The following is a 19,283-nucleotide window of genomic DNA, read 5'->3' on the forward strand; positions in this document are numbered from 1 at the left end:
AGCCCTGAGTCTGGTGTGTAGTGTTGTTTTTTGGAGTACAGGATAACTTTTTTATTTCTATAAATGATATGAGAAAGGACAAGGAACTGTAAATATAGTGTCTACAGTGTGATGTCATACAGAGGAAAGGACTGAAAAAGTTCAAGGTCTGGTTTCAAATACTGTCGCTGATGCTTGCCTGTCCTAAGGCCTGGTCTCCAGGCTCTGGTGAGGATGTGATGAGAACACAAATCTGAAAGTGTGCTGTAAATAGTAAGGTGTGTTTGTGGGTTGAAATGTGTCCCCCCCAAAAAGGTATGTTGAAGGCCTAACTCCCAGTACCTGTGAGTGTAACCTTATTTGGAAATAGGGACTCTGCATTTGTAATCAAGTTAAGACAAGATCATACTGGATTAGGGTGGGCCTTAAATCCAATGACTTGTGTCCTTATAAGAAGGCCTTGTGAAGACACAGAGACAAAGACACACACAGAGGGAAGACAACCATGTGAAGGCAGAGGCAGAAACTGGAGTAACTACAGGCCAAAGAATGCCAAGGATTACTGGCAACCACCAGAAGCTAGGAAGAGGCAACGAAGGAGTCTTCCCTGGAGCTGTCTGAGGGAGCACAGTCCTGCGGACACCTTGATTTCAGACTTCTAGCCTTCAGCACAGTGAGAGAATAATACGTTTCTGCTGTTTGAAGCCATTCAGTTTGTGGTAATTTGTTATGGCAGCCCCAGGAAACTAACACAGGTGTGCCACGTGTGTAAAGGATACACCTTGTATCAACGGATGGTTCAGCATCGCACGTACACTTCTCCCAAGTGAAACGACCCATCAGTGCTGAAAGGCTCCCCAGACTAATGATTTTCCTTCCATGCTGCCTAAGTTACCCACATTTTCAGTTTGTCCTTTCTTTAGCGAGAAGGACACAGGGCAAGCTGTGGAGTGGGGTGGAAAAAAGCACAAAGAAGGTCTCCAGGGACTATCCTCTAAAAAATAAAAAGCACCAAGGGGGATGCTGAAGGGGGATGTCTCAGTGCTAGGCAATTACTGTGGGCGCAGATGAGGGAGGGAACAGCAGAGCTGGAGGTCCCCAGAGAGGACGCTTGCCGGCCCCATGGAGCATAAGCACCGAGAAGCACAAGCACAAGGCAGGAAAGAGGGCCGGCACAGATACACATCAATATATCCTATTCCAACACGTCAGCCCCTTCTTTGGGTCAAAGACTCTTGGCCACATGAGGTAAGTCTATTCATTAGGCCTGCACTATCTCCTGTTGCCTTCTGATCTGGGTTTTCCTATCCCTCCTGCATGTGCTATGAAGGTAGGATAGGGCCAAGGGCTTTGATCTGCATTTCATAATGTTCTTGTGGGAAAAACAAAACAAACACAATACTAACAAACCCTTGTGTCTGGATGGGATTTAGAATTTACAAAGTGCTTTCACATACAATCCCTCTTGATTGGGCCTCCTTGTGAACGATCCAGAGGTGCTTATCCATGAAACACAGGTCTGTCCCCTAAATCAGAGATTACAGGAAGTCCTAAGCAGAACCATGCCAATCTCCCAAAGTGGATATGGGTCAGGTTACGAAACCATAATACACACAGGCCAACAATCCCAATATGCAGCCCTATCGAATAGCAAGGAGCAGACTGAACTCATGGCACCAGTGGAATGCCATCTGGGCAAGAGTCCCAAGATGAAAACAGAGGACTTCTGTTGTCAGTAAATGGGAGACTAGGTGAATTGGACCAACCCTTCCACTAAGGACAATCAAAAGGCTGTACAAACATCTTAAAAGCATCAACAAGCAAACAAGATTCTAAAGAATTGCTAGGCTGACACCCCAGAGAGGACAGGAATCCAGACAGGTAGGCCCAGCATTCAGGGTCACTTTTCCCTGGAGGCACCTGCCCATTTGGAAGAGGTGACTAAGAGAACGAGCTGTGTGTTTCTGAAAGTCTTGCAGGGTTGGGGGTCGGGGGGTGTTGGAGTTCAGGGTCCTCCAAAGGTGGGACACTGATAAACCACTGCCTGTTTTGGGCTGAGACCCCAGACGATTGTGTCCTAAGGGGTAAGGATGAACCAAAAGCAAACCAGCCTTTGCACAATCTGATAGGTCTGCAGTCTGCCTTCAGTGGCCAGGAAATCTCCAACTTTGAATCTGGAATAATGTGATCTCAGAATTCTAGTGCCCCGGCCATGTGACAGAAGCAAACAAAAACCCCCTCTAAAGGAAGAGTCATCCTAGGTCTGAAAATCTCAATAAACAATTTTTCAAATACAATGTCCAGCACAAAATAAAAAATAATGAGGCACAAGAGGAGACAAATCAGGGGGAATCAGCAGAAATTAGGCAAAAGAGACATACTCATGGGGATTCCAGTTATTGGAATTATCAGAGATTGAACACGGCAAAGTTCTAGAAAACTCTCCCCACCAGTAGTCAGTAATTCTGGCTATTTGAACTCTTAACACTCTCTCTAATCCATCCTCATATGTTGCCTGGATTGCTACAATCCCCATTCTCTCTGCTTTTACCATCGTCTACCTTGGCAATCTGTCCTAAATTGCCCTTTCCAACCTCATCACCTAAGACCTCTCTCTCTCACAATCTCTAGTCACATAGAACGGCTTTCCTGTGAGTATTCTCCCTCTGCCTTGAATGTCTTCTCCTGCATCTTCCTGAAAAATGCCCCCTCATCCTTCAAAGTCCAATTTAAACCTCTCTCCTTGAAGCCTTTCTGAATTCATAACTCCAACTCTCACAGCTTTGTATATACCTCTATTAAGTATTGACACACTGTATTATAATTATTTGTTTATAAGACTGTTTCTCAAGTACACCATTAACTTCTTGAGGTTAGGGTCTATCTTATTCATCTAGAGTTCCTGGCATCTAGCATAACACCTGGCTGACTAAGTGCTGAATAAATATTTATGAAAGAAGGAAAGATAGGGCTTCCCTGGTGGCGCAGTGGTTAAGAATCCGCCTGCCAATGCAGGGTTCACGGGTTCGAGCCCTGGTCCGGGAAGATTCCACATGCCGCGGGGCAGCTAAGCCCATGCACCACAACTGCTGAGCCTGCGCTCTAGAGCCCACAAGTCACAGCTACTGAGCCCGCGTGCCTAGAGCCCATGCTCCGCAACAAGAGAAGCCACAACAGTGAGAAGCCTGCGCACCGCAACGAAGAGTAGCCCGCACTCTCTGCAACTAGAGAAAGCCTGCGCACAGCAACGAAGACCAACGCAGCCAAAAATAAAATAAATAAATAATTTAAAAAAAAATTAAAAAAAAAAGAAAAAAGAAGGAAAGAGTATTCTTAACAATAAGTGCTACAGACTGTTATGGACTGAATTGTGTCCCCCCAAATATCACATGTTGAAGCCCTAACCCCTAATGTGACTGTATTTGGAGATAAGGTAATTAAGGTTAAATGAGGTCATCAGAGTAGGGCCCTAATCCAATAGGACTGGTGTCCTTATAAAAAGAGGAACAGATACCAGAGAGCTCTCTCTCTCTCCATATGCACACAGAGAAAACGCCATGTGTGGACACAGCAAGAAGGTGGCTGTTTGCAAGCCAGAAAAAGAGGCCTCACCAGAAACCAACTCTGTTGGCACTTTGATCTTGGACTTCCAGTCTCCAGAACTCTCAGAAAATAAATGTCTGTTGTTTAAGACTCCCAGTCTGTAGTATTTTGTTATGGCAGCTCAAGCAGACTAATACATAGACCATTTCTGGGATTTCAAACATGTATAAATACACATCTTTAATGAAGGGAAGAATTCAACTCAAACTGACAAGAAGGGGTAAGGAGTAGAAAAAATTACATCAGGAAAATGGCTTTTTAAAAAGTTTTATTTCAAGAACTTTGTTTTTTACTGGTATTTCAAAAAAAGGTGGGTCAAAGTACAAAAAAAAAGTCAGTTGAATAACAGCATAGGTTTAGAAATCACAGCAGCAGAAGCAATGTACAGACAGCACAGACAAAACAATCCAATGTATGCAATTCTCTTTAGGTTCTTTTCATATTTTGTGTTTTTTCCCTCCTGTACAAAATACACCGAAGCATGCCATGAGATCAGAAAAAAGAAAGGAGTTTAACAAATGGTTACAAGAAATACTCTGTACAAGAGGAGATAATTCTTCTTCCCCTGCCCCCCACCCCCACCCCGCTCCCATTTCCTCTCTTCTTGCTCTGCTTTAGGTTAAGTTGTTCTGAAGACAATTCACCTCCAAGTCGGCCTGGTCACCTTTGCCACCCTCGAGTTTGGGCGACATGGAGTTCTGAATGTTAAATGGCTCCTCCTCTTTCAGGCAGGACTTGAGAGCTTCCTGGATTTTATGGGGAGCACTAGAATCATCCTGAAAGAGGAAAAAAAAGGTGAGGGAGGGGTGGGAAGGAGACAGTGGGTAGAGGGATCAAATAACATCTCAGATTTTTCAATTTGGCTGAAAGAATCATAACTGAAAAAAGGAAGAAAGCTCTGAGACATGAATGAACCAAAGAGACTCATTAGCAGCTACTTTTTAGGAACATCATTCTCAAAAACACTGGCCAGATATAGATGAAAACTTGACAGGTAATTGCATTACAAATACCTTTAACTTAGGCCAGTCTGAGGTTTTCTCTTTGGCAGAGACTGGGGAGAAACAGTCCCTTTTAATACTTGGCCTGGTCCCTCTAAAGCCTCACCTGTTGGTGAGCTCTGCCTGGCCCCTCTTCACACGGCCCTCCATCTTGTTGAGTTCTGCTCTCACAAAAAGGTCTTGATCAGGAACATGACTTGTCGGTGTATTCAGTGGGGCACAAACTGGACTGTGGTCAGGTGCAGAGCTGTTCCTGGCAAAATTAGGGCCTCTCTCCCCACAGCAAATATATGTTCTCTGACTAGAGGCTGGAGAAGTGTGAGCCTCTTCCTATCAGAATTTATCTACCAAAAGATGCTAACTTACAAGGTGTTTCCTCAATACAAGCCCTGTGCTGCTGGTTCGCAACCCATCTCTGACTGGTACCCGTGCCCTCCTGCCTATCCAAGTGTGCTGCCTGCAGCCCTATGACAAGCTCCTGAACCTGAACTGAATTTGTTAAAGGTTTTCAGGAAACCCACACCAGTACACAGTGCTCCGGCTCTGCATTCAGAGAGCTCTTACAGCAACACCTGCCTTCCCACTACTCTTTTCCTTTAGGACTGCCTGAGGGGATTTTACCCTGTGCGACTCAGTGGGCCTCAGTTCTTTCTCAAGTGCTTGGAACTGTGCTGATCAAAGAGGTCGTGTAGCTACCCAGGCAGGTTCATGGATGGCAAGAAGGGAAACGTCCCTATCTGATCAGCTAGCTCAGACCTTTCTTGCTTTAACCAAAATTCAAGGTACTCATCATGCTTAAGGACCAGGGCATTCTCCACAAAACTGTGAGCTTGGGCTTCCCTGGTGGCGCAGTGGTTAAGAATCCGCCTGCCAATGCAGGGGACACGGGTTCGAGCCCTGGTCTGGGAAGATCCCACATGCCGCGGAGCAACTAAGCCCGTGCGCCACAACTACTGAGCCTGCACTCTAGAGCCCGCGAGCTACAACTACTGAGCCTGTGCACCCAGAGCCCAGGCTCTGCAACAAGAGAAGCCACCAAAATGAGAAGCCCGCGCACCCCAACAAAGACAAGCCCCTGCTCACCGCAACTAGAGAAAGACCGCGCACAGCAACGAAGACCCAACGCAGCCAAAAATAAACAAATAAATAAAATAAATTTTAAAAAACCCAAAAAACTGTGAGCTCTTGTCCATGCTCCCTGCTACTGAGTTTGACCCATAATGGCACTAGGTCAGGCAAGTGACTAGTTGGAAAGTAGGGAAAGGCTCCAGGCCTACATCAGATGCTACGGGTGTTTAAAAGTACTGTGCATGTAGAAATCACTGTTACCTGCCCCTTGCTCCAGCCTCACTTAGCACTTTCCCAGAAGACCGGCTTGAACAGAACAATTTGATAGAGTTTCAAAGACCTCAGGAGTAATTTACAGACAACAGCGGAACACATGTTCCCCATTTCCAGTGAGACAAGCACAAGAGGAAATGAACTTCATTCTGTGCTGAGGCAGGTTTCAGGCAAGGCAGCTGCGCACAGCACGCACAGGCACTTGATATTTTCTACCACTGCTTGCAGAGGTTTAGAAAAAACTGTTCAATGGCATAAATGTATATGTGCTGAGATGGAAAGATTGCCCTGATATATTGTGTATTTTGTACACACACACACACACACACACACAGGTTTTTTACAGAGAGGGAAGCAGAATGAGGCAGAACTTCTGTATCGTGTCGGGGGAGACGCTGGGCATGATTGCTTGAGATCCTGAGTAGAATGGACTTTGGATCACAGCAAAACTTGAAGCAAAATAGGATGGCCTGTACTCACCTCTCCTCTTACAAGCGTGGAACTCACTTTCATGTTTTTCAAGATAATTGCCCCTGCTCCCGCCCCATCACACACACCTTGGGGGGATACAGGGGCACAGGGATATTCTCATAACGTGAAAAAAGTGGATTTAGTGAGTCTTATAGACCTGGGCATCAAAACTGTGATGCCATGAAGGTGGGGACCCAAATTAAAACTGGCACCGTGAGGGCTTATGGGATTTGGACAGATGAGAAAGCTGCCTTCCGGGTCAATGGGAGGAAGAAGTAGATCCTAAAAATAAGGAACACAGGTATCCAGACAATGCTATGAGATGAGCTAAGTACCTTCAACATGTAGAATGGGTGAGGGCGTGTCTAGACCAAGATGGAGCTATCCTAGTCCAAGTGTTTCCCTCAGAACTCCATCCTCTTAAGCCTAGGGTTGCTGAACCCCTCAGCAGAAGGATTATGTGCCTTTGATTTGGTGGAAGTCCCTCATCCAGAGGGAACTGGACTTCCCTCTGGGCTGTGTCCTGGGAACTATTTCTGGCATTCTGCCCCAGCCGCATGGGCATCCTTCAGCTAGGGGTTCAGGCCTAGACGCCTACTTGTCCAGAAACAAGCCTCTATCAGAATGGGGCGGGCAGTCAGTGTTTTACCAAATACATGGAAGAAACAGAGACTGGGAAGTAAGAAAGGTTTAAATTGGGGGGTGGGATGGCGGTGGGAAACACTAAGGGACATCTTGGAAGGTCTGTCAAATCGCAGGAGGACCAAGTTACAGCCATGGCATTGCTCTAAGAGCACAGCTGTGAGAACCAACAGGGCGGCTCTCAGCACTTGGGCAGTTTGCCCGCGGAGTTCAGGTGACTTCACTCACGCTGTGCAGCTGGAGAGCGCCCGGCTTCCTACACACTCGCCATTCCTCCTGGAAAACGGCAAACCTCCACAGCAGGGGCTGAGGAGCTTCAGGCTTTTCCTTTTCCTCCCGAAGTTCCTTTCCTAGGCTGGCTGCTCAGCTCCAGAAGACTCACACGCACTCGGCCGCTGGCTCACCAGCCACAGGGCCCCAGGTCAGTCCAGAGGGCCCAGGCGAGGAGCAGCACAGAGCGATGCACGTAGCAGAGGAAAGGGACGTGCCCCCTACACAGACACCAACCATGGACCCTTCTCCCACCAGACCCAAAGCAGCATGGGTTTTTTTGTTTGTTTGTTTGAAATCTTTTCAGAGTGTGGCTTACAGAGATTACTGAAACTGGGTAGGAAAATGACCCATTCAATCTCCTTGACTTATGTAAAGAAATAACCCCTCTGCTAAGATAAATAAAACTCTCCAAAATTTTAGGAGATGCCAAAACCAACAAGGAAATTTGAGGGGTGAAGGGAGAGGGATGGGGAGACTAAATGAGCAGGCTTGACTCAGGTGCCCTCGTTTCAGCTCCTAGCTCACCTGGAGGTTTTCTCACTTTCATCCTGCTGCTCGCATCGCTTGTAAGCAATCACTGGGGTGGCTGAAGCAAGGGCTAGGGCTCCACTTCATCATAAAGTGGCAACTGTCTTAACTGTCAATGCCCACAAGATCTTGACTATGACCGAGTCTGACTTCTGGGCTGGGTGGAGGGAATTCGAGATGGAGTTTGTAGAAAATCCTCCTGCTGGACAGAAGAGTCACCCCCTCACATGCTCAGAGCTTTGGCAGAGAGGACAGGATGTGTCCTGGGGCACAAGCTGAGGGAAGGATGCCAGGCGGAAATGGCCCTCAAGATCCAAGAGGAGCCAGAGAGCACGACTTCGCTGACGGATGCCCCGAGTGCTGCCCAGACAACCCCATGGCCCTTCTCAGGCGGAGTCTACCATGGCTGACCACCCTGCTCCATTCCATTTTTGTTTTGCCATATTCTTTTTTTAACAATTTATCTATTTATTTTTGGCTGCACTGGGTCTTCGTACGTGCTCTTTTCTCTAGTTGCGGCGCACGGGGGCTACTCTTCGTTGCAGTGCTTGGGCTTCTCATTGTGGTGGATTCTTTTGTTGGGAGCACGGGCTCTAGGCGGGTGGGCTTCAGTAGTTGTGGAACACGGGCTCAGTAGTTGTGGCTCGCGGGCTCTAGAGCGCAGGCTCAGTGGTTGTGGCGCATGGGCTTAGCTGCTCCGTGGCACGTGGGATCTTCCTGGACCAGGGCTCGAACCCGTGTCTCCTGCGTTGGCAGGCGGGTTCTTAACCACTGCGCCACCAGGGAAGCCCCTCTGTTTTGCCATATTCTGAACTCAAGGTCAGTGGCAGCTTTCATAGACAAATGCCTTGCTTTCACAAAGTTGGCTCAGCCAAGAAGAACTGGAAACCTTTGTATTGGCTCATGCAACCAAGGCCTCCAAGAGGAGCTGTTTCTTTCCCCTCCATCTTTGTGAAGAGGAAAGGTGGACGTAACAAGGGTGCCAGAAATGCATGAGTCAGAAACTTTGCTAAGGACCCTCGCACTCCATGGACAGCAAACACCCTGACTGCAGGCACCACTGTATGCGTCAGGCCTGCTGTCCCACACGTACGAGACGGCAGATCAGACAGTGGACCTGAGAGACCCCATGGCAGGCCATCATTCACTAGTAGTCCATAACTGACAACTAAATGCACATCACTGCAAGGGGCCTGGTAAGGTAGGGATAGGGTGTCCCAAGATAAGGCTCATCCTATATCCTTGTGGGTTGATTAAAGTGGTTACCAATCTCAGCAATTACAGGACATGTTGTTCTCTTGGTTATTATGTCCATCTTCAACTTATTAATATCTTGGTGCATACCAAGTATGTTCTTTCTCTACCCTTTATATCAAAGACTTTAAAAAATTATCCTGAATTGGCCTCTTTCATTTCTTATTTTAAATAGACCCCTTTGCTCCTCCTCCACCAGGCCAAGCTTTTCTTTTCTGGGATTTGGTGATCAAGGTCTCATGTACTATTATTCTCTCTTTCCCCTTCTGGGGCTACACTTCCCCACCTATAAAAAGAAGACAATGGTCTAGATCTGTGCTGTCCAATATGGCGGCACTAGCCACATTCTGAGAGTTCTGAAGCCACAGGTAGCTGATGGCTGCTGTAGTGGACAGTACAGACACACAAGTTTTCTATCTCACAGAAAGTCCCCCTGGACAGCACTGGCCTAGACTGTGAAGGCCCCTGTGAGCTCTTATACTCTATGGCCCCTTATTTCAAAGAACTTCTTCAAAATTTCCTCTTAAACTCCACTGTTTCCATCTGAAAAGTCTTAGTTTCACTCCGTTATCTGTGTAATGATGCATTTACCTGGAGGTATGGAGCCTGTGTCACGTGCAGAATTCTTGTGTTTGGATCTGATATGATTTGCGGCTTGGATGGTTTCTGCTTAATTTCTGAAATTCTGACAGTACCCAGTATTTGACTGGTTAGTCTGGTCCAGATAACACACTGGGCCAGTGTCTTTAGAAAATGGTCTGTTGGGACCTTTTATTGGGTTTCAACTTATATTTATGAGCCTATCCTCCTAAGGACAGATTTACCCCTGGACTTAGGCTTCCACCTCACCGTAAGTGTTTTGTGCTCACCTCAGCCGTAACCAATGTGTATAAGCCTGCTCATTTTTAGGGTCCTCAAAGCAGTGTCAAAGACACTGTTTTTCCAGCCATCCCAGAGGTTTTCCCACTCATCCCAAAGAGCAACCACCATTTGCTTCAATGACCAGCAGGAAATTCCCTAGCAATGGAAGCTGAGCCTTTCTCCTTGATACAGAAAATAGAAAGACAAAAATCAGACTTCTAAAGCCTAGATGAAGCTAAAAATCATGTGTCATCCTAGAAACAGATCTTCTGTACTTTGTATAACTTTGCTTGTCCAGGAAGTGGTACACCATCACGCCCTTATTCTCACTTTCACGGCCCCAACTGCCTGCCCTATCCTGATCCTCAGAGCTCTGAAGAGTGGCTCCACACTCTGAAGTGGACCAGAGATGTGGCCAGGGGCTGGAGCCTGCACAAGGACAGATGTGAAGAAGACAAGTTACCTGACAGATAACATTATCATAGAGAGCCAAGGCACAGGCATGGGGGGGAGCAGGTATGGGGAGCGTTGCAAAGTTTCCTTACATTTGGGTGAGAGCCCTCGGCAATGGTGGAGAGGGAGAAGTTATCATTGTGGAGCTCAGATGGGGTCCGGAATTTGCTGGTTAGGACAGAAGAGAGAAGGGAAAAATGTAAGTGAAATGATCACAGCGAAACCTGATAGAAGCTTCATGGGTCAGGTACTGTATTTCATCAAATGCCACAGATGCACCACTAAGAAAAATCTTCTACCATTTAAACCATGATCCAATGCTTTCTTATCACCTAGAGTTTTTATTACACACTTTAAGGGGCTCATTTAGACTTTAGATAAAGAACTGACAATGATATGAACAGCTATGACCACGTTTGTGTATGCTAGACAATTACAACTACATCATAACTGCCATCAGGCCAACAGTGGTTATAAGACGCCAGCGACTGTAAGATACAATCCAGTTTCTGAGATGTTAATGTGTGAAAAGAAAAGTGTATCTTAGAATCAATAAACTGCAGCAGTATCTGTAGTGCACTGGGTACATGTAGCATTTTCAGAGCAGTAAGCAGGCTTGGGAAAGAAAGAAGGTATGCAGAGGGAAAAAAGGGAGTTGGCATTTGAGCTGAAGGGCTGCGGGAGCCATGTTTTGCACAAAACACATAACCAGCTACAGGAGGACGACCTAGAAGGAGGCCCTTCCCTGGGCCTCAGCTCTTGCTTCTCCACTCGCCTGGCAGCTGCTTCTTCTCTCCTATCAGCAGCAGCCCTGATCGGTGGTCCCATCCCCACCCTGACCCTCCCCACCACTCCAACCCCCTGGTGTCAGCGTGAGGAGCCAAGGGTCTTGGCTTGTGATCACATGCACAGATACAGCCCTGCCTCAATGCACAGGCACAATGGAGAGGCCCTTGCAGGCCCACAACGGTTAGCTGAAAGGCTGCAGAGAGCTGCTGGCATCTGCACATCTCACGAGTTCACCCAGCAAAGGAGCAACAGATGGCGTTTTGTCCTTTTCCCAGGACCTGGGGCAAGTCCTTCGGTCACGTTCTCTGGAGGGAGTCTCGGGTCAGGGGGAGGGGATTACTTGGACAACAGGCTGAAATGGGGGGTGGGCGGCAGTTCTGCATAAATTGTCTCTTGGGTCCCGCGGAAGCTGAACTCCAGTCTCCTCCTTCTGTGACTCCTGTGACATTTAAGAAGGTTCTTTACTTTGCTTAGTGATCACAGTGATTCTCTCATAGTGTGTAAGGTCACATTCGAGTGTTCAAGCATGGGCTTAAAGGGTAAATGCATGCTGATTCTCACATGTGCACAGCAGTCACTCTTCTGCTAAGAGAAGAGCTGAAATGAGACTCCATATCCCCACATGGCCCTTAGAATCCACAGTGGAGAAAGTGAGGGCTGGGGTCTCACCACCCCCCACATTCTACTTAGGAGGGGGAAAGAGGACTTCCTTGAGTCCTCTGCCCTTTTGCCTGGACCAAGGGCTGACAAGTTTGGAAAGCAATGCACTGCAGTGCTAGACCCTCTCACTGAGGAGGAGGTGGTATTCAGTGACGGCAGATCTGAGGGAGCTGGAGTCACTTCATGCTGATTTGTGAGCAAAATCCTCACGCTGGCCACGGGCTGTCAGAGACCCAGGAAGCAGGGGCAGTCAGGTGGGGGTGGGGCACTGAGCACAGTAACTTACTTGACCAGAGTTGGGAGCTGCTATACTCTGGTTACCTTTTCTAAGCACCTTCTATACGGCGGTGTGTGTGTGTGTGTGTGTGTGTGTGTGTGTGTGTGTGTGTGTGTGTGTGTGTGTGTGTGTGTGTGTGTGTGTGTGAGGAATGGTGCTGGGCAGCTGCAGTGTGCCACAGGGGCTTAACCTCTGCTGCAATTCCAGCACATTCTGTGTAGGAATGGTTACGCTTGGGTGAATTTTTGGTATGAAAAACACAACCAGGGATGGAGAGCAGGTGCCAGAAACCCTCAGGACCACATCCCTGGATCAGATGGGGTGGGGTCGGCTGTCACAGACTCACCTGGTCCTGCGCAGCTTGGTGTTCTCTGTCTTGAGCAGGTAGAGCTTCTTGGCGAAGAACACCGTCATCATGAAGAGCAGGAGCAGCACAAGGGCGGCCGAGCCTACGGCCACACACATCACCTGGAAGTCAGTGATGATGGACTCGCAGCGCATCCCCTTGTGCCAGATGTAGTCCTGCGTGTTGCACCTGCAGCGGTGACAGGGCGAGACTGAGGCGACGGGCTGGCAGCCGTGGCCACAGTGAGGTCCTGGCCCCTGACCCCAGGACTGCCCTCAACAGCCTGCTCCTAGTGGGACTTTGGGGCCCCCAGCTGTGCAGACCTTATGGTTGCTATTGTTGCCTTGTCCTTACAACCATTCCATGAAGAGGTTCATGACACAAATGAGGTAACCGGGGAGCTGAGAAACTGAGCAAACTCAGTTTCGAGGAGGGAAGGGAACCCTCATTTTCCACCTCAGTGAGAATAATCACAGGATTCTCCCAGACCCCCCAGACCGCCCCAACCCCCCCGGGCTCTGGTGAAAAAAAAAAGATGGAAAACAAGACCAACAGGAGCTACAGCTACAAAGTAGTAGGATCCGCCCTACACAACGTGAAAAACCTATCTTGTGGCATTGCAGTCCCATCTAGTTCACGTGGCTAACCAGACACTGAAAAATAAGGAAGCGACAGACAAGGACAAGCACAAAGACAGATGTATATTCTCCCTTATCTCTGCAGCCCCCAAAGTGCTGCCCCTAAAGCTTCCAGTCCTATTACCATGAGAACTGTCATGAAAGCAGAGTGAGAATCAACCCTCTGGGTGGGTTTCAGTCCTTTCGTTGAGTGACTTTCTCCTGCCCTTGGGACATTCCCAGGCTCCAACTCTTCCAGTGACATTGCTGTTTCCATGGGAACCAGGCTGCTTCAAAGAGGAAAAATGTGGAAGGATACAGAGGCAGGCAAAGGAGGGAGGACATGAACCTCAGGGTGAATGACAGACAAGAGAAAGGGGTCCAGAAATGGGGAAATTTTGCATGGAAGAATTAGGTACTCCACACCTAGAATAGGGCAGGGATACGAGGTTAGCAGGGAATTCTCTCTTTTCCAACTGCCCCTTTGCAGTCGTGGGGGGCTGTTGGAGGATGGCGGGGAAAGAAGATCCCTCTAACCGACCATTCTCGAGAAGTTCTGCCATAGCTCTGCTCATTTCTCTGCAGTGGTCGGTGTGACAGAGACAAAGGCATGCTGCAGTCTGCAACCAAGGGCTCAGCAGCCTCCTGTGAGTGGAATGCAAAACAGTTTCCAAGTCAGGGCTGGGCCTGGGTGTACCCACCAGAGGAGGAATCTCTGGTAGGGAGGCCCAGTGTGATCCTGGGATGGAAGCTGTGCAAGGGGAGCTGGAGTGGACTTGTGTGACGCCCTTCTGAGGCAGGACCCGCTGGAGGATCCATGGTGAGTACAGGCATGCTGCTCAGTGAGGACACGCTTACTCTTCCATTTGGGAGTCCTCTGATAGCTCCAGGAGGTTCTGGGAACTGTCTAGCTCTCCAGAGGCAGCAAGGGCTCCAAATTTCATACTCTGATGGGGAGCTTACTTTGAAGGTGAAAACTCAGGCCCCCAATAGGTTGAAAGATAACGATTTTTGCAGAGATTCCATAGTTCCCAGGCTAAAATCATTACTGTAGTCCCCCCAACTAGAGGCTGAGGAGCAAAATCCCAGGGTTTCCTCATATTTCTGGTAGCCCTTAACCAACCAGCAAGGTCTCGTTGCCATAATTTCTTGATCACAGTTCCTCTTTTTGGCAATGGCTGGACAACTCCAATCAGAACTGTGTGGACACACCCTATATGAGTGATGCTAACGTCATGATCATTTATAGGGAAGAAGAACTTCATAGGAAGGAACTGGAACTTAAGCTTTAATGCCAAAGGCACAGCATTCATGCATTCTGTATGTTATTCTTCTACCAGAACATTAAGACCTACAGAAATTTGAATTCTTCACATACCTCCAAAGAGACCAAGAAAAAGAAACATCAGGAATGACACTTTAAAAAGAGACACCCAGATTACAGAAATGCTTCTCCTAGGACCAGTGGAAACAAGTCCCAGGAAGAATCTGAGGCGTCCATGCCACTTCTAGGGCCTGTAAAGGATGGAGACAAGCAAACCACCGAGGTCACCCCAGACTTGTGCTTCTTCCAGAATAAGCCAGTGAGCTCTCCAGCAGGTTAACTACCTTGCTGTGACGGCAGGTGTATGGGGTAATTACTGATGAGGCATAGGATGGTGGTTGCAGACAATATCTTTACTTTGACACTAAACTCTCTGGGTCTTTAAAATATGCTGGATTGGGTGTCCCCAGGAAGACAACAATCAAGGTAGGAGGGGCAAAGCCACTACCCAAAGTCAAGAAACCCCACCACATCTGCTATGCCAGGAAAGACACTCTGCTTGACTTGACCTGTTTGAGTGGCTGCTCTCTGGGTCTGCTCCCAACAAGAAGGTCTTCACTGTGACTTTACGTGCCACCCCAGGCATGTGCCCCACAGGGTCACAGGGCCTTCCTCCTGCCACACACATAGCTCAGAGGGAGTGGTCAGCAGTTATCTCTCCTCCCAGTACGTTTATGGGCCTACTCCTTCTGCTAGTTTAGTCAGAACTCGCCAACAAGAACTTGCCCTCAGGCCAGCAAAGGCCTTTCCCAAAACCTTTTCGTTTTGCCTCTATAGTTTACTGGTTTGGTAAAGGACACAACACTTAGAGGAAATACACAATCTTATTTCTGAGGAAACTCTCCTAGTGATGAGATCACAGGAAGTGCATGTAAGATGTAATTCTATAGAATATTTGCTGTGACTATCCCTTGACCTGGGACTTCCGTGAATGCACAAGCTCTGGGAAGCTGTGCCTGTCACATTCCCCTCTCTGCTGAGGCAGCCTCCCATGCCCTCTCCAGGAGTTCTCTGACAAGCCCCCGGGGAACCTGCCTGTCACACCCTTACCTGCAGAAGGCCCCTATGTTCTCCACCAGGTAGCACTGGCCGCCATTGTGACAGTAACTTGGGAAGAGGTCGCACACTGACCGGCAGGAGCCGTTATGTCGCACAAAGCCACTGCGGCACTCAGTGCCATTCTCGCTTGGGGCCAGGTCCTTGCCTGGCTCTCCTGGGTGGGGCCTGAGGGCGATGCTGCTGCCGGGGACCATCCCCAGAGTATGCTGTGGAGGGACAGCATGCCACCGACCAGTGGGCTCCCCTGTCCCGGGCCCCAGACCAGGTTTCTCAGTGGGCACTAGAAGGTCATTTTCATCTTCCAGGTCTCTGCCTCCTGCTGCGTCCTTGTCATCTTCCTCTTCCTCCTCTTCTTCATCCAAATCATCATAGAAGGATGTGGTAGGGTAGAAATCAGACTCATCAAACGGGGTGAAGTCATCGTATAAGTCAAGCAGGCTCCAGGAAGGGGTCTCTCCCCCAGGATCAGGGTGGTGCTCTGAGATACCTGGAGACCCGGGGAAGCTCCCCAGGTCGGCGCCACGGCCCTCACCATCCAATCCTTCGAAGTAGTCGATGTCAATTATATCTGACGCCGTGTGGGGCTCCAGTGTGCCCTGAAAGGGGTACGTGGGCTCTGGCCCATGAGGGTCAGGTGTGCTGCCTCCCAGGTTCAGCCAAACCTCCAAGGGGCTCTCCTTGGGGAGTTCAGGGTCTGGGCTCAGCTTGTCGCCAGGGGTGGGTGAGGGTGGCCCGCTGGCCTCTGTATTCTCGGGGGTGGCGGGGGGCGTCGATGACTGCCCGAGGGCCTCGTCAGGAGCCGGGAGCGTGGCTGGAAGGGCCTGGGTGTCGCCGCTGCCCGCCTCTGCCGTCACTCCGCCCAGGCCTGGGCTGTCCACCTCCAGCCAGGCTGTGTCCGTCACCGCCGCCGATGCCTCCAGAGCCTCCTCTGGCCCGACCCCAGGGCCCACCACGGCATGCTCGCCGCCTGGCGCAGTCCAAGAGGTCTCATCTTCCCCAGCTGCTGGTGGGCCGGCCTTCTCCCGCGTGTCGTTAGCACGCGGCTCCCATGCCAGGACTCTCTTCACCTGCCTGTCTGCCTCGACGGCTCTGCCCGCCTCACGCACTGTGGGCGGGAGGGAGAGGGGCCTGGCGTCAGGGCAGCGGGCGTGGTAGGGCCTTGGGTTGCGCCCCGCCCCGCCGCGGCTGCTCTCCCAGACCCCCGCCAGCCCTAAGCCTCTGCTTCAAGATTTCCCAAGGCCACGCCCCATCTTTAAGTCCCGCCCCGAGCCCGCCCCATAAGCCAGGGAACACACCCAGCCAAACGTTTCCTCGCTCAGGCCCCGCCCCCAAGCGTAAGGCCCCGCCCCCTACACCACCCGCAGTCTAACCAGGGAGGCCCCCGACTCCAGCTCCTGGCATAAGTCTTACCCTCGGGGCTCCACTCCACCTCCAGGCCCCGCCCAGAAGTCGCACCCTTAGGGCCCCGCCCCGAACTCGCATCCTCTTGCCCACCCATCACCTCCAGGTCCCGCCCCGAAGTCTCACCCTCAGGCTCCGCCCACCAGGCCCCTCCCCCAGCCAACACCTGGGTCCGCACACCAGAGTCGGGGCCGCCACCCACCACTCGGCCTCCCCCAAGTCCCCCATCTCCTCGTGCGCCCCTTCCCCCGCCCGGGCTGCAGGCAAGGCGCTGCCCCGCCCCCTTGCCACAGCTCGCGGACTCCGCCTGTACCCGAAGCCAGTGGGACCCTGGCTCAGGGTGGGGCGCGAGAGCTGCTGGGGTCCCGGTCGCTGTCGGTACCTACCCGGTGCGGCCCCAGTGGCGAGGACCAGCGTGGCCCCCAGAAGCAGCAGCAGCGGCGGCGGCCCCCGACCCGGGCCCCCGCCCTCGGCTCGACCCATGGCGCGGCGTCCCGACCGCTGTCCGCGGTCTGCCCGGCTGGCTGCGCCCTCGGCTCGCCGGCCGCCGCGCCTCCCGCCGGTGCTGCGGACGTATCAGCCCACGATGGGCAACGGGAGAAGCCGCATGCCGCCACCGCCGTCCGCCGCTGTCCCCGGCGCGCCGCGCCTCCCGCCTCCCTCGCCGCGGCTGCCGCGCTCAGCGCCGCCCCCACCCCGCCCGCCCCGCCGCACGTAGCTCTGACGCCTGCCCTGCTCAGTCCGCCTGCCAGGGGTACAGAGAGACCCCCGGCTCCGGATGCGGAGACAAACGGACGTTGGGTAGCGCGGGTGCAGGCGCACAGCGCCGCGGGTGGCGTTAGCTGCCAGGTGCACTGGCGGGAGACCTGCGGGGCGGGGCCGCGGTCCCGCCCTCCCCGTGGAGGGCTGGCACGGGGCCCCCACCCGCGAGGAACCCACCCGCCAAGCGACAAGTAAGGAGGCGGGGGCGCAGACACCCGCAGGCTCGGGGCGGGGCTCGGAAGGGCCGCAGGGGGCGGAAGCCCGAGCCCGCGGTGTGGCAGTGAGCCAAACCTGGGGGGCACGGAGCCTCTCGGATTTCTGCGCTAACCCTGTGTTCGGGGCGGAGAAGGGTCTCCGGGAGGTCTCCGAGTCCCCACGAGGGCGGGACGGGCGCTGACAGCGCCAGGCAAGGGGGCGAAGTGGACCTCCCAGGCCCTAATCGGATCAGACCTAATCCGTCTGCAGCCAAAGCCCCCGACCTTGCACAGCCAGGCCGGACGGAACGCATCCCGGGGGCAGGGGGCAAGACCTTCCTGGAACTGTGGCTACAATGCCTTCCCTCTCGCCTCCTCAGGGCAGCCTGGGGAGCGGCCTTTAATGCCGGTTCCTTCCTCCCTCTCCAGGATACATTGCCCCCCCAACACCACCATGTGTCCCGGGCCACCAAAGCTCAGGTTGGTGGGTAGTCGCTAGCGGCCTGGATCACAGCCTGGGGACACGCGGACGCCAGGCCACGTGTTAAAGTCTGTGGGCCCTGTCCAAAGCTCACTCTGCCGTCCAAAACCACTCATCTCTGGATCCCTGCTTGCTGGGGAGTCACCTAATTTGTCCACCAAACCGACTGTCTGCCTCTTGATCTTCTGGTAACCCAAATGATATCTGGGGTCACTGCTCGACATGTGGCAACTCTGGTACTTGAGAAACTCTCATTTCTGTCACTAGGGAATCACATAAGTGACCAAGATGGAGATTCTCCTAATTGCTTTCTAGTACATGTCTTGGGATGGGGTTGCCTTGATTCAAAGCTCGTTTCTCTCACTGGAACTAGATCTGCTGCAGTCTACTTGCTTGTGCTGGTTGTTCCCTCCTCTCCAGGTCTGCCTGGCAAACTCCTTAACTCAGAAAGCTCAGTTCCTATCACCTTCCCATCCCTGAAGCCTTCTCAGCCTGACCCAAGTAGTTAGACACTTTGGCCCTGATCTCATTGTCTACAGCAATTCTCTATTGGACTGCAAGACACTTGAGTGTACAGCTCCTCGTGCAGAGGGAGGCTCCCTAAGGTGGGGAGGAGGCATAAATGAATGAATGGCAACCATCATACTCCCACCCCAGAACCGTGGGTCTGGAGCTTCCTGCAAAGGGGCGGACTTGCTGAGGCTCTTTCCATGGCTTCATGTTGCCACTGGGAGAGTAAATACCAGTTTGAAATACAACCTTTTCTGAGCAGAGGGCCAGGCAGGACTTTGCACTTGCCTGTTGCCACAGAGGCACTAATGCACCCTCCAACACCATCTCTGCTTTCCTGTAGCTTTTTTTTTTTGGCCTTATGTACAAGTCTCTGTGTTGCTCTTCTTCTCTGTGTCTCCTTGACTCTTGGGTGATGGCTGTCAGAGTGGAGGACCTTGGTGTACATGCCTACCTC

At 51.3% G+C, this 19,283-nt stretch overlaps 1 protein-coding gene across 1 annotated transcript; it reads right to left on the minus strand.

The window, feature by feature from the left end:
- Positions 1–3,833: 3,833 nt before the first annotated feature.
- Positions 3,834–17,548, minus strand: CSPG5 (chondroitin sulfate proteoglycan 5). Its single transcript, XM_082411992.1, has 5 exons — positions 17,266–17,548; positions 15,470–16,583; positions 12,479–12,667; positions 10,499–10,574; positions 3,834–4,358 (listed from the first exon to the last, which is right to left on the minus strand). The coding sequence occupies exons 1-5, from the start codon at positions 17,360–17,362 to the stop codon at positions 4,197–4,199; spliced, it is 1,638 nt and encodes a 545-aa protein (XP_082268118.1). The 5' UTR covers positions 17,363–17,548; the 3' UTR covers positions 3,834–4,196.
- Between the last annotated feature and the right edge of the window lie 1,735 nt (positions 17,549–19,283).

This window comes from Balaenoptera physalus (assembly GCF_965194825.1).
Source record: "Balaenoptera physalus genome assembly, chromosome: 11".
Lineage (NCBI taxonomy): Eukaryota > Metazoa > Chordata > Mammalia > Artiodactyla > Balaenopteridae > Balaenoptera > Balaenoptera physalus.